This window comes from Ptychodera flava, chromosome 17 (assembly GCF_041260155.1).
Source record: "Ptychodera flava strain L36383 chromosome 17, AS_Pfla_20210202, whole genome shotgun sequence".
NCBI classification, from domain to species: domain Eukaryota; kingdom Metazoa; phylum Hemichordata; class Enteropneusta; family Ptychoderidae; genus Ptychodera; species Ptychodera flava.
In genome coordinates this window covers 16,442,078-16,455,191 of record NC_091944.1, presented here as the reverse complement: position 1 = coordinate 16,455,191, position 13,114 = coordinate 16,442,078, and the positions used below count along the sequence as shown (strand labels likewise).

At 45.2% G+C, this 13,114-nt stretch overlaps 1 protein-coding gene across 1 annotated transcript in view; it reads left to right on the top strand.

The window, feature by feature from the left end:
* LOC139115613 (zygotic DNA replication licensing factor mcm3-like) overlaps window positions 1-13,114 on the top strand; it is a 34,537-nt gene that overhangs the window by 6,644 nt on the left and 14,779 nt on the right. The window contains exons 3-7 of the mRNA XM_070677872.1: window positions 8,738-8,946; window positions 9,644-9,774; window positions 10,575-10,733; window positions 11,905-11,984; window positions 12,328-12,567. Coding sequence (XP_070533973.1) covers window positions 8,738-8,946; window positions 9,644-9,774; window positions 10,575-10,733; window positions 11,905-11,984; window positions 12,328-12,567 — 819 coding nt within the window. The remainder of the gene's footprint in view (window positions 1-8,737; window positions 8,947-9,643; window positions 9,775-10,574; window positions 10,734-11,904; window positions 11,985-12,327; window positions 12,568-13,114) is intronic.

Sequence of the window (13,114 nt, the reverse complement as noted above, 5' to 3'; positions counted from 1 at the left end):
TCTTTGGTTCTTCTTTAACAGCTTACAATCGACGTCTGCAAAAAAGTCTACCATCGTGGCGTATAATAAGGTACCGTTCAGTTTTTACGGCCGGGGGGGGGGGGGGGGGGCCGGCAAAATCCAGGGGGGGGGGTCATCATAATTTTGGAATCCGCAAAGGGGGGGTCATCGCTTTTTCACAGGTAGGAAAGGGGGGGTCACCACATTTTCAAAAACATAATACCAACAATAAAGTTCACTTTATGCCATGGCCATGATCGACCCTCTTTACCGGCGGGCCGCCTTCGGCGGCCCACTACAATAAATATACATTATGTATTACCCATGACCCTCTCAACGGGCAGACGCCTTTGGCGGCCCACTCCAATTAGGTTTACTTCATGCAATGGCCATGATTGATTGCGGCGGCCCACTACAATAAATTGACTTTATGTAATACCCCACGGCAATCTTACCGCAAAATTCCCAATTGAAGCCGCGGCTTGTATTAGAAACATTTTTGAGGGACCCCTGGGATCACGCACTGAATAATGGTAATGGCCGCGCGCCTTCAGCGGCCCTGTCCAGTAAAGTCTACTTTATGCAATAGCCATGATCGACCCTCTTTACCGGCGTGCCACCTTTGGTGGCCCACTAGAATAAAGTTGACTTTACGTAATGGCCCATGACCCTCTTAACCGGAGGGCTGCCTTTGGCGAACCACTCCAATAAAGTTTACTTTATACAATGTCCATGGACATGAGTTGTCTATGGAAATGAAGTTAAAAATTGCCTTACAGTCGTCCTAATTAACAGACGTTTCAATGGATGTGGCTGAGAAGTTTGTGCACTGGCATCGAATAAAGTGCGCCGCGTACCGAAGTTCAAATCCAAACCATGCTGGTAAATTTGACATATGGGTTTTGGTTATTTTTCAGGGGGGGGGGGTGTCATCATTTTTTCTCGTCTGACAAAGGGGGGGTCATCTTTTTTTCACAAAAAAATGCAGGGGGGTCTATATTTTTTTGAACATCGGCGACAAGATTTTGCCGGCCCCCCCCAGGGCGTAAAAACTGAACGCTCCCTAAGTCAGAGGGTGTCGCGTCGTCTCCAGTCTTGACCCGTACGTACAGACTGGTCCGAAAGTCAAAGCCTAAAAGTATTCCTCCGCACTGCACTGAACCCGCTCTCACGACCAAAAAAAATAATCATACGAAGTTCACACCCGCTCCTACTTCCGAGTTTCGAATATACACAGAAAATGTGTCTAAGCGTTCGTTTGTCGTAAAATCCTTTCACATAAACAAAAATCTTTCATCCATGGAATACAACATAGTCCTAAGCGTATTCATAAAAAATTAGGTCAAAAGGCATGTGTGACTTATAGCTTGCATACGTCACTCGTAATATGAAAGTACGAGCCAGTACTTCTGCTCGTACAATGTCAATTTCGAGACAATTACATACCTCCTCTCCTGCATGTTATCCTGCCAGGCATTTTGGCAGAAATCGCCCATTTTCAGGGTTGTTTTAGCCGTACTTATACTTGTTAGACTTCGATAATTTCTACATGCCCGTAGACGGGGGAAGGAGCTCAAGGGTTACTTCAGAAAAAAATTGAGGTCACCGGCTTTGTTTGCCCCTGGGAGTGCGTCATTTTATTGCCGTTTCATGTTTATTTTTTCGGAAATAAACTCCTTCAGTATTACGCACGTCCGCTAGGCACAAACATCACCTCACTCGTCTGTTAGTCAGAGACCCTGAGGGTCGTGCTAGGGGTGCAGCAGCACCGTCAAACCTGTCCTGTTTCCCCAGGGTAGGGTCAATTGAATACGTACCTCCAACGACTTGGCAGTGTAGCACAAAAACTACGTTTTTGCCGTTGTATTAACGACATGGCTGAGCCATTGAAGCACAGCTCCACGTAGTTTAGCCAGCTCAGTTGGGAGTTGGCTTACGAGTGTTACCGTTCATTACTGACTTAATCGAGTGGTCCTCAGTCAGGTACGGGTTTGTACCGACATGGCTTGGGCTGCAGCTAACCAGTGATAACCAGTCACTACCCCTTTTCCTGCCGAGCGCCCTGTCCGTTATCCTGCCAAGTCGGTCAAAACCGGCCCCCTTTTCCGTGTCTACAGAAGATAGGCTCTCCTGCACGCTTTCCTGCCAGGCATTTGGCGGGAAAATACCGCATTTTCGGGGTACGATTACCGACCATATACGTGTTAGACTTCAAAAATTTTTGCATGCCCGTATAGAGGGGCAACCGCTGATGAGGTTGTGTCCAGAAAATGACGAGGTCACGGGCGTTGTTTGCCCCGGGGACGTGCACATTTATGCCCTTTTCTAGCTTACTTTCGCGGAAGTAAAGCTCGTTCGCCGGCACGCACGGCCACACCGGGGAAACGTCACCTCTCTCGTGGGTTAGTAGAAGACCCAGGGGTTAGTGCTATGGGTGCGGGAGCACCCTCAAACCTGTCCTGTTTCCCTGGGTTGTGTCACTTGGCCACGTACTTTGAACGACTTGGAAGAGTCGCACAGTGCAGTCTGCTTTGACGTAGTGTCAACGACATAGTTCCGCCATTGAAGGAAGGCGTGTACGTAGTTTGGCCAGTTCAGTGAACACTTAGCTCGTTAGTGTTACCGTTTCCTAACAGGTTAGTTGTGCAGTTGTTACTAAGGTGCAGTTTTGTACCACCTTAGCTCTGGACAGTGCAACTGCTCTATGCACTAACCCCAACGACAGATGGTTGGTACAACGTCTACGTCGCACGAGCACAGCCTCCGTTGGGCTGTGCCCCTCCCACGTGATACAACGCACGTTCATCCATTACTATAGCGTCCTTACGGATCTGCCAAAAACGAAAGTGGGGGTAAAAACAAAACAAACGAAAATATGCGATCATAGATAGTATTTTATTCGGGAATAATTTACATTATGCCGAACAATAAATCTCGGAGTCTGTCTCGACGTCCGAGTGCATGGTCCGTGTTTCAAAAATTACAATCGGGGTGGCAGATCCGTGTTTCAAAAATTATAATAGGGGGAATTGTACAAAATAATCCGTCTAAACAAACAAACGAAAATATGCGATCCATAGATAGTATTTTTATTCGGGAATAATTTACATTATGCCGAATAATAAATCTCAGAGTCTGTCTCGACGTCCGAGTGCATGGTCCGTGTTACAAAGATTACAATCGGGGGATTGTACAAAATAATCCGTGTTTCAATTTACAATCAGCGGGATCGTAAAGCACAAACAAACGGCACAACCGTGCTCAAAATGTGATCATGGTCCGTGTTAAGAATACAGTCAAGCCACTGTTAGGCGAAGCTGTCCCCTGTCCGTTATTTACGTCGGGTTCTCTTGCTGATGGGTGTCGTCGGGGCTGTGTGAGTAGAGGTCTGCACGCCAATGCTCCTCTTACCTCGTAGCATCATGCGATGATGAAAAGCCGCAAAACACTCGCCCTCGTGAAGATGAACCCCGCACAGACTACATCCTTTGGACGTCTCAGACAGTCGTCCCACTCGCAGTGGTCTTACCCTCTCTGCTGCATACTTTACAGCATTTCTGCCGCCCCTCCAAACGGCTGACAACGTGCATCGGCTGATTTTGTGGATTGATGTACGAGGCAAGAGAAACGTGGCCTCGACCTCTCTCACACTGGGCTGCGATCGCCCACAATAACCGCCAATGAGTTGTTTCCCGACATGCAGATGAAACATCTTATGGGTCAGCTTACTATCAGGGTGTACATGCTTGAAGCATATATATGCATTTACCAGGGCAACATCAATCAGGTAACATGCCAGATATGTCCACCATCTGTGGTTCTTGCGCCCAGTGTGAAAGTACTTGCGCTTCTGTTGGCTCGGTCGACGCCTCCCATGTACCGGCGATAATTATACAGCGACAGAGGCACTTGTCGCCGCTCGTCTCCCTCCCCCACTGGCACGCACTCCAAGGTGGATAGACCGTATTCAAGATCAGCACCTGAGCGTTACTATCCTGATAAGCAGTGATGTTAAGACGAGAGTCCGTTCTGGTCGTGGCTTTCATATCCCCAACAGACAGAGGAAGGCGCTTCCTCTTACCCGGCGGAATTAATTGAGGGGGCATGGTGCGACGATTACGGCGGTTTAAAAACCCCCACCACGTAGAACCCCGTCTCCATCAGCTCTCTAGCAGTAACGACCGTGCTAAACAGGCTATCACAGAATAGGCTGTGATTATATCCACAGAATGGCTGGACCAGCTCCATCGTAATTCTTTTCACCACACCTCGCTCCTGCCGTCTCCCATCAGTCCGATCCCGAAATTTCACACCTAGGTACGGTGCAAAGTTAGCGATGTATGCAGTGGTGGAGTCGCACAGCTGCCATATCTTGAAACCGTCTCGATCAGGCTTATGCGGTAATCTCTGCTTAAATTTAGAACGGCCCTTAAATCGCACCATGCCCTCGTCGATGGAGATCTCTCTACCCATCTTATAATTATTTACGCACCGGTCAACTATGGGCTCCATCCATGGATTGATTTTATACAGGGGATCCTCCGACACCGACGTCGGCGGCGTGCCTCATCAGGATCACGACGTGGATCGTTCTCTGGGTCTGCCAGATGAAAGTATCGCATAAGCTGCTGAAAGCGACTGCGGGTAATCACAGTAGAAATACCCTGGTTTCTCAGAAAGGGATCGCTAGACCAATAATCCTCCACTGATGATTTACGGTCGACACCCATACAGACTAAGACGCCAATGAACGCCTGCACCTCTCGGTAGTCAGCGTTACGCCAGTATTTATCTATTTTCCTAGCGATATATCGCTGGTGGAATTTGGCGTATTTATTAGTCTCGTCCTTGGCCAATCTGATCAGTGTAGCTGGAATAAACCTAAAAAAGTAATCGAGCTCACGGAGTGGCTGGGCAAGGTGAAAGTCGGTCCTCTCTCATGGTCAAAATCGGTCTCCTCAAATATATTAGCATCGGTAGTCTCCGACATACGCCAGACAGGAGGGGTGTCGTCCTCCGCCAACACAGCAGCAACGTCATCATCGTCGTCAGAGCTTGCCTCACCTACATACTGCCTGTCATAAAAGTCATCGTCCTCTGCCGCATCCTCGTCAACCTCCGAGTCGGACTCAGCGGTGATATCACCGTCGTCTGGGCGTCTGGGCCTGAACTCGCCCGTAGCGGCATCAAGGATCATATCTGGCTCAAAATCAGGTGGGCTATCCTGATAACGAACCCTCCGCACTATCTTTTTCGGCGGGAACATCGCAGCACACGAAACTATGGCAGGAGCGGGCTCAGCAGCCTCTGCTGATGACGAGGACTCAAGCTCTTTCGCACTGGGCACAGGAACCTCTCCTGACGCAGGATGAGGGCTCATAGTAGCAACAGGTGGTGTCTCTCCCGGAGCAGCCGGGGGAGAACCAATGGCATCAGCCGTCTCGTTACTCACTGTCTCACCAGCAGCAGCAGACGTAGTCTGTGCAGGTGAAGTATCTCCCACAAGAGCAGATGTAGTCTCTGCAGGTGAAGTAGTCTCTCCCGGAGCAGCCGGGTGAGAACCACTGGCGACCGGTGACCCGTCATCATCCTCATCGGCAGAACGATCGCTCTTACGTTTACGCTTACCACTGGGTTTTTCAGCCGGAGATGGCTTCGCCTTACGGGAGCGTTTCTTGCCCGACTTCTTAGAACGTTTACTAGGGACATCACAACGATCGCTACCACTACCGCCCGGAGACTCTGCATCTTTGAGCTTCAGTCGTCTGCTCGCCTTCAGAAAACTTTTGCGGTCCGTCAAGCTCATGTCTGGAACAGTGTCGACAGACTAGCAGGTCCCTCCCTTTTAAAGCCACAGGGAAACAAAGCCCTGGACATGATTGGACGCAGGGGTGTTAATATATGCATCCACCTGTTATTATAATGGACCTACGGCAATCAGTCCACCAACCGGCGCTGACATTCCTACCCGTCATGTAAATTGCCTGTCCGCACCATTTGATATGCTAATAATACTCATTTGCGATGCAAATCCCTCGAGCACTTAGCATAACATAGTCAATGTCATTAGCATCTCAACTTGACATTCCGTCCAGCTGGGTACGTGGCATGCGCACCTGCCACCCAAGGACGTTGGCCCAAGCCCATGTTTAGTACGGGTGGGAAACCCGTATCTTTAACCTCATGTCCCTTCTAAGTACGCCTGCGCAGGGCGTATTGTCATCCAAGTCGGTGACAAGCCAACCCGACAGATCGCCCATTAAGCAGTAATGGACTGGCCGTCTCGTTCTTGTACGGCAACGAACAGTGCTTCAGCGGCTTGTTTAGGTCATAACCGTCGCCTGCCGAGCGGCTTACCCAACTAAGGCGGTCAAAGATGAAGGATGCCAAAATTGTCAACGGCTGTCTCGGCCTCGTCCGTTGGGCAAACATGGCTCCTTCAAATAACGTGGCCAGCACGTCTACGTCATCAGCGGTGATGACGACCCGTCATTGACGCCCGAGTGCGTAAAACTCGGAATATACCGACAGTTACCTCTACCTGAGTCGGTCATACTACGGTATAAACCAAACACAGGTCTGCCAACTCCCGTTAGACTCGGCCGTTAGCCGAACTTCACAGGGACAACATAGGCGTAACAAGTCGGTGAACAACGGTTCACGCACCTAACCGCAGCCGCCAAGTCGGTGAACAATGGTATCAAATTTGAGGCCATTTCCTGAATGGCAAGGCTGAGGCGGTGTGTTTCGTTGCACGGCTTGAACGTCTAGAGCCAAGTGCAGCCGACAACGTCCGACATCTGAGTGGGTAGTCTTTTCGAGAAGGTAACAAGTCGGTTAAAAGCGGTGGTTACCTTCACAAATGTCGCTCAAGTCCGTTCGGATCAGTTCCATGTCAGGGACTAATCAAGCCGAGTCCGTCAAATCCGTCCGCACTTCCCGTCAATCAGGACCAAGTCCGTGATTTTCGTCTCGCACCATTGGCAAAAAATTGCACCGCCAGCTGAGTCGGTCTTAGGCGGTCGCCTTACAGAAAGCCGAGTCCGTCAAATCCGTCCGCACTTCCCGTCAATCAGGACCAAGTCCGTGATTTTCGTCTCGCACCATTGGCAAAAAATTGCACCGCCAGCTGAGGCGGTCTTAGGCGGTTGCCTTACAGATTAGCGTTGCCGAGACGGTCAATTTCGGCCGCAATCTATGTAGTGCCTCAGAGCCAAGTTAACCCAAACTCCGCTAGAATACGTCAACGTGCTAACCTGCCAAGTACGCTACTCGTCCCCCCCAAAAAAACCAGTCCCCCACCGGGATGGGGACTGGCTGGGTAGCTTCCGCACCTTTCCCTGTCGTTGGACTCTCTGTGAACCCATTTCGAGAGCAAACGCCGTTCCTCGCCCAAAACCTGTCCTCGAACGACCCCTAGCGCGAGCAAGGGTTTGCTACACGTAGTTCCGTCGACTAGGCAGGAAAGGGGGTACCAAAAAGTAGCCGATTTCCACCGCCTTGGCAGGATAATGGCCGTGGCTGCTCAGATTCTAGCTACACCGAATTTCAAGCAGATTTTCACCGACTTGGCAGGAAAAGGGCTACACCCAAGTCTTCAGTTCACTTTTGCGATGCACGGGTGCAACGCAATATGCTTCCATTGTTCTAGCCATCGACGTGTCCACATGCCTGGCAGCCATATTGTACTGCTAGCTGGTTTGCATAACAAAAGCAGTCCCTGCTAACTGCAGGCGGTATCCCCGCAGCATATTGACCTTATGTCACCTTTTGAATTCTCTGTACGCAAACAGCGTACGTAGTTACTAATGCGTTGGCAAGAGGATGTGTGCCTGCAAACCAGAGCCAATACTTCGGACGATGGAATAAATAAAAAATCCAAAGCTACGTCCATTGAGTGGCACGGCCAAGGCGGTGAAGGACGTTGCCTGGCTTGAACTTGCAGAGCTGAAGCCCAGCTTAGTACGTCGGACACCAGTTTGTAATGGTATTTCCGAGTCGTTCATATCCGTTCCATCGGAGGAACAAGTCGAGCCGTCCCGTCAAAAATACGTTCTCATTTTCAGTCACGCACAACTGAATAAGTGACTTTCGTCTCGCACCATCGGCATATCTGCCAAGTCGTTTGCAAGAGGTAGCCTTCTAGATTAGCATTGCCGAGTTGGTCAAGTTCGGCAGCAATCTCTATAGTGCCAGGCAGCGCGTACGTCCAACTCCGCCAGAAAACGTCACCATGCTATCCTGCCAAGTCCGCTAAAAAGCAGAAAAAAAAACCAGCCCCCTCGGGTGTGGGGGACTGGCGGACAGGTTTCTGCACCTTTCCCTGTCTATCGACTCCCTGTGAACCCATTTCGAGGGGAAAAGGCGTTCCTTGTCAGAAAACCTGCCCTCGGATGACCCCTTAATGCACAGGGGATAGCAAAACGTAGTGCCGTCGACTTGGCAGGAAAGGGGGTACCCAAAAAGGGCCCGATTTCCACCGGGTTGGGAGAATAACGGTCACCAGTGCTTAGATTCTGGCTACACCGAATTTCAAGCGGATTTTCACCGACTTGGCAGGAAAAGGGTTACTTGCTTGAATATGAACAATTACTGCAACACCAAAAGCTATACAAAGTGTTACCATGCTGTACGTTTCACAGGTGCAAAGTTTGCGTGAAAGTGAAAGATAGTGGCTGTTGATGTAGATATTCTCTGATATCTCTTCAGTTTTACATGAACCCTTTTCTTTTGCCAGGTTGCTGACTGATGCCTTTGAAGAAATGGTGGCATTCCAAAGAGCCCTGAAGGAGTTTGTGAGTGCTGCTGATACCACGTATGCAAAACAGCACGAGGAATTCTTTGTTGGCTTCGAAGGTAGTTTCGGTGCTAAGCATGTGACGCCCCGCAATTTATCGGCCCGTCACCTTGGCAACCTTGTGTGTGCAGAAGGCATAGTGACAAAATGTGAGTGTAATGGGGATTTTGTTGTCATGGTTTTCCTTTTCTTAAAATTTCATTTCAAGTTTGCTTTGAGGCTGCAAAGGGTAGACTATGTTTATTCTGAAGTGTCAAAGGTTTAGTAAGTGTAGAGAATGTATCAGACATGTGAAGTTTTCAGTAAAGATAAAGTAAAGTTTCATAAATTTCAATTGATTCATTGACACACGTTTCTTGTTCATTGTTGTGCAGTCCTAGGGTCCATTGATATTGAAACATACATTGCAAACAAGGCTCATTGCTTTTTGATGTCAAACCTCCTCCCGTCTGCCCTTTCCTTTGAATGCAATGTTTTCATTGTCGTGTGTATGTTTCATTTATCAATGACCCTTAGAACATACCGTAATAGATTTGTTTGCAGGTTTTTTTTGCATTTCCCTCATTCAAATTGAAATATTTTCCTTTTGAAGAGTAACATTTAGAGATAAAGAAGTAAACTTCAGCCTTTTGAATACCCATATTTGATATCCAAGTAAAATTTCACAGAACCCTTTACATTCAGCTTTGATTCTCTGCGTAGCTGTCAAAATTATACCCTTTTAGATGTAACAGTTGTATCACTTAACTGAAACAACAAATTTCTGATCTATTGTTGTGGTAGATAAACATGATGCAGGCACTTGAAATTGAATTGATCGATAGCATGTCATATGGCTACTTTCAGGTTCACTAGTTCGGCCAAAGGTCGTGAGAAGTGTCCACTACTGTCCGGCTACCAAGAAGACTTTGGAGAGAAAGTACACAGATTTGACATCACTGGAAGCCTTCCCATCAAGCTCTGTTTACCCTACAAAGGTAAATCTGCTTTGTTGTGCCAACGATTTCCTGGAAATTTTTTTAAACCCTTTGAGCGCCAAAGTCTATTTTTGTCCCCTTTATAAAATAAACCTCAGTCAATTTTTCTCAGATTTTTGCCAAAATTTTGAGCAAAAACTGTAGCAAATGAAATGTGATGTCCATTTGGTCCCAAATTATCAAAAGATTATTGAAAAATTCATAAAAATTGGTGAAATTTTGCACTAAAATTTTGGCGGGAGAAAATTACAGTGCTCATAGGGTTAATTAATAGAGACTCATTGATTTTAGGCTTCTTACGTTGTGAAATAGATCCGAGTTTGACTATTGATTGTTCTGTGATTAAGTCTTGTATTTCTTCATGAGCATTTTTGTTTGCAAAATGTTTTTATGGGAAAAGAATTGCCTCTTTGTGCACTTATGTGTAAGATTTCGCTGGATAATCTCCTTCATGATAAAATTGATAAAACCTGTTTTCTGCAAAAGTAGACTCCAATCATACACTGAAACCATTAAATATTCAATTGGACTGAAACATAAAATCCGCTAAGTTATTAAAATCCCGGTGAAATTAAAATCTTTCAAAATCAATCAAAACCATACACAAGGTTTGAGCAGTTCTTGTTTGCATGTGAGAGATCACCCAAAAAAGAGGGTCGGCGGAAAGGACCATACGAAAGAATGTAATCCAGGTGTTATCATTTCAATTTTATGACGACCATATAGATGAGTAATATCTTTTTGTAATATCACATATTTCTTGAAACTAACTGATCTTTCCACCTTTGTTACCAACCCAGGATGATGATGGCAATCTGCTGGAGACAGAGTACGGTCTGTCCACCTACAAAGACCATCAGACTCTCAGCATTCAAGAAATGCCAGAGAAAGCGCCAGCCGGGCAGTTACCGCGGTCTGTTGACATCATTGTCGACGATGACCTTGTTGATAAATGCAAAGTAAGTGGAACATTACGTCACGTTTCAGTTTATCAAAAAGAGTTCTTGTAGAATTGAAAGTTACCAGATGGCGATTTCTTAGAAATAACAATATAAATTGTTCTTGAGATTTTGTGTATCATTGACTAGCAATGACCCGTTTACGTGATTCCAGTCATCGAAAACTTGTCTCAGTGTTATTGTAAAGTGCTTTTGTGGAAAGACATGAATTCAAATGGCAGAATTAGAATACAGTTGACAAGATCAGAGGTGCATTGTCCCTTATAAATGTTGTTTATTCTGTGTTAAAAGGTCTTGTACATTGTCAGAATAATACATCACATCGAATAATACATCAAGAATAATAATAGATCACAATGCACAAGTAATGAAAAAGCCACACTCACTCATAGCTGTGTTCCTTGTAACGTATATTCAATGCATGAAACATGTATTCAGCTAAACCTTGTAACAATCCTACATCTTCAATGAACGTGTATTTGACAATGGATGATAATAATAATGTATTTGAATGTACATTTTTTTTCAAATGGTCATAGAAAGAGCATCCTGATACTAGAAAACGATACTTATTTTGTACCTTCTTTGGTTCTTAAAGTGCACAGAGGCGATGATCTCTGTTAACCCTCTGGGTGTTGTATGTTTTGCCGCCAAAATTTTAGTTCAACATTTTACCAATTTTGATGAACTTTTCTGTAATTTTTCACATAATTTTGGACCAAAATGGACACACTTTTTCATCAGCCACAGTTTTTAGTCAAAATTTTGGCAAAAATCTGACAAAAATGACTGAGGTATATTTTATAAGAACGATAAAAATTGACTTTAGCGCTCAAAGAGTTAAACCCACACTGTCTACCTCTTTCAATGTTTTAATTATGGGCTTAGTAACAAAAACGTATAAGCACTTGCATGTTGTAGAAAATAAACACTCAACATAGCTAATTTTCCGTGTCAAATGAAATGTTACAGTGAGTTACTGACCATTTTAAGGACGGTAAGATGGCACAAAAGAGCCAACAATATTAATCTGATCAAGAAATCCACACTGTAGGCAAAAACATCCCTATGCTGGACAAAATAGCGCCCTCTGGTGCTAATGTATAAGTAGATGATAAACTACCAATCACAGGGCAATTTTCACATTGGTGTGTTTTATCACCTGTTGCAGCCTGGAGATCGTGTTCAAGTGATTGGTATTTACAGATGTCTGCCAAGTAAGAAAGGAGGATACACTTCCGGAACATTCAGGTATGTACTGTTTTTTCTCCCCCCAACTAATCAACACTGTCAAATCAAAACTTACAACTCACACAATTTTTGAGAGAGTTTACACGTGACATTTTTTGTACAGCACCAGTGAGCATTGTGGATTGTGACTAGCCACTATATGAATTAGTTTTTTGCATGTTTGCATGTATCTATGCATGTCATTTAGGATATCATCTTCTAAGTGACTGAATCTCTGTATCTTCATCTCTCTGATTGGCTCACAAAAAACAAACATATTCACAGAATCATTGAACTTGGCAATACTTCATTCTGAAGAGGTTGAGTTCCATTGATCATAATGTCATCATTTCTTCTTCTTCAGGACCATAATGATTGCAAACAACATAAAAATACTTAGCAAAGAGGTTTCGCCTCTCTTTTCCGCCGATGATGTCGCAAAGATCAAGAAATTCAGCCGGAACAAGAGGGAGAACTCATTTGAAGTGCTGGCAAGGTCACTAGCGCCCTCTATCCATGGACATGAGTACATCAAGAAAGCAGTGCTGTGTATGTTACTTGGCGGGACAGAAAAAGTGCTTGAGAATGGAACAAGGTTGAGGGGGTGAGTGTTTTGTTTTGTCAAAAGGATGTAAATTCTTGTTCGTCAGATCTACATGGTCAACAATGTTTTCAAAAACAAATTACTAGATTAGCACTTTCTTCTTTACCTCAAATCTACCATTATGATGCAATTTCGATAATAGTAAAATAAAGTGTAGAGTTAACCCTTTGAGTGCTGTAATTTTTCCCATCAAAATTTCAGCGCAACATTTTACCAATTTTTATGAATTTTCTGTATTTAATTTTTTGATAAATTTGGATCAAATGGACATCACATTTCATTGGCTACAGTTTTTCACCAAAATTTTGGCAAAAATCTGAAAAAATTTGACTAGGGCACATTTTATAAAGGTGACAAAATTGACCTTGGAGCTCAAAGGATTAAGACACACTTTAAGTGTTCACAAATTTAGTGGGCACTTAAAGTGTATCTGGTCAAACTCCTTATTAAGTCTATGCAGCAAAATTTTACATTCAAGTTTAGTAGTGATTAAAATGAAAAAAAAAATGAGAAAGTAGAAATCCTGCCTACTGAACAATGCGTCCAA